This window comes from Telopea speciosissima, chromosome 5, assembly GCF_018873765.1.
Source record: "Telopea speciosissima isolate NSW1024214 ecotype Mountain lineage chromosome 5, Tspe_v1, whole genome shotgun sequence".
NCBI classification, from domain to species: Eukaryota; Viridiplantae; Streptophyta; class Magnoliopsida; order Proteales; family Proteaceae; genus Telopea; species Telopea speciosissima.
The window spans coordinates 48,749,486-48,751,658 of NC_057920.1; the positions used below are offsets into that span (position 1 = coordinate 48,749,486).

Sequence of the window (2,173 nt, forward strand, 5' to 3'; positions counted from 1 at the left end):
TACTTTTAAGTTAGTTAAATAGAATGGCGTATATCTCCTCGTGTTCGACCCGTAGCTACGATTGACCCGTACGCTTGCGGTTTTATTTTAACTCAAATAGTAACCCCCTCCCACTTTCGTTTGGCAGGTCCATTCTTTCTTGGGCTATGTCGGCTTCTATAGGCATTTCATCAAAGACTTTAGCTTGATTTCTAGGCCCTTGTACAGTCTGCTTACAAAGGATGCCCCTTTTATCTTTGATGATAAATGCCTTTATGCTTTCCACTCCCTTCATGATTCATTGGCTAAAGCACCCATTATGAGGTCACCTGATTGGTCTCTCCCCTTTGAGATCATGCGTAATGCGTCCGACTATGCTGTTGGTGCTGTTTTAGGCCAAAGGGTAGATGGAAAGCCTGTTGTGATTTACTATGCTAGTAAAACCCTCTCTGTTGCTCAGAAGAATTACACCACTATTGAGGAGTTACTAGCAATAGTTTTTGCCTTTGATAAGTTTAGATCATATCTTTTGGGCTCGAAGGTGATTGACTATTCGGATCACGCAGATCTTTGGCATCGCCTATCCAAGCGTGATGCTAAGCCGAGGCTCATCCGATGGATTCTCCTCCTTCAAGAGTTTGACCTAGAAATTTAAAATAAGAAAGGGTCAAAAAATGTTGTAGCAGACCATTTATTTTGTATTCTCCTTGATCCTTCCACTTCTGAGTTGGTTCGGGAAACCTTTCCCGATGAGTAGTTATTTGCTATATCGTCTAAACCGGCTCCTTGGTATACCCACATTGTGAACTACTTTGCGAGTGGGAAGATACCTTATGATTGGGGTACATCTTCTAGAGTATTTTATCTTTCTATCATACTCTTGCCTGTGGGGGACATTTTAGTGGTAACAAGACTGCAGCCAAGGTGCTATAGAGTGGCTTCTATTGGCCTACTTTATTTTGGGATGCGCATGTTTTTTGTAAAATATATGTTAGATGCCAACAGGTTGGTAATCTTCCCCGACGAGACATGATGCCCCTCAATCCTATTCTGGTCGTTGAGATTTTTGATGTGTGGGGGATTGATTTCATGGGCCCATTCCCTGCCTCATTTGGTCATGAGTACATTCTAGTGGCAGTTGATTATGTTTCTAAATGGGTAGAGGCTAAAGCAACCAGAACCAATGACCATAAGGTTGTTATATCTTTTGTTCAGAGTCACATTTTTAGCCGCTTTGGTTTCCCTAGAGCTATCATTAGTGACGGTGGCTCTCATTTCAAGCACTGGAGAGTTAGAGCCTTGTTGAAAAAGTACTCCATCACTCACAAGGTTGCTACTCCCTACCATCCACAAACATCTGGTCAAGTAGAGGTTTCTAACCGTGAGATCAAGCGAATCTTGGAGAAGACAGTTAGACCTAATGGTCAGGATTGATCCACTCATCTAAGTGACACTTATGGGCTTACTGGATAGCTTATAAGACTCCTATTGGTATGTCTCCATATCAATTAGTTTTCGGTAAAGCCTATCATCTCCCAGTTGAGTTGGAGCATCGGCCATTTTGGGCTATCAAGACATTTAATTTTGACATGTCCGAAGCTGGCTCCACTCGTTGTCTCCAGTTATCTGAATTGGATGAATTACGCAACGATGCTTATGACAACTCGCGACTCTATAAGGACTGGACTAAAGCTTTTCATGATAAACTTATAGTCCGAAAGTCCTTTGAGCCCAACCAGCGAGTATGGTTGTTCAATTCCAAGTTGCGCTTATTCCCTAGAAAGCTTAGATCTCGGTGGGATGGCCCTTTTGTGGTAGTTGATGTTTTCCCTCATGGTGTTGTGGAGGTTCGTAACCCTCAGACTGGGCATACCTTTAAGGTCAATGGCCAACGACTGAAGCGGTATGTGGATGGCCTTGCTGATGGCCAACTTATTGAGTCGTTGGAGTTGCATGATGTGATCCTTGACTCTCCATGAGTCATTTTGAGTCTGGCTGAAGACTCTAAACTTAGCGTTCTTTGGGAGGCAACCCACTATTTTTTCTATAGTACTTTTGTTTCTTTTTGTGTTTGTTTGCTTTTGTTTTTTTTTTTTTTTAGGTAGCTGCTACTGATTGCTGGATTCATTGTTCTGTCATATATTGCTGATTTCTGGTACACTCCTTCCCTTATCCCTGTTTTTATTCTCCTGTA

The 2,173-nt window shown here is 42.2% G+C and overlaps 1 protein-coding gene across 1 annotated transcript; it reads left to right on the plus strand.

Annotated features, from left to right (window-relative positions):
* Positions 1-1,472: 1,472 nt before the first annotated feature.
* LOC122663025 lies at positions 1,473-1,958 on the plus strand. Its single transcript, XM_043858736.1, has one exon. It carries the CDS (start codon positions 1,473-1,475, stop codon positions 1,956-1,958), a length of 486 nt encoding a protein of 161 aa, XP_043714671.1.
* Positions 1,959-2,173: the final 215 nt, after the last annotated feature.

Excerpts from the sequence above, each read along its gene's own strand:
- LOC122663025 (XM_043858736.1), top strand. The coding sequence starts at position 1,473 with ATGTCTCCATATCAATTAGTTTTCGGTAAAGCCTATCATCTCCCAGTT.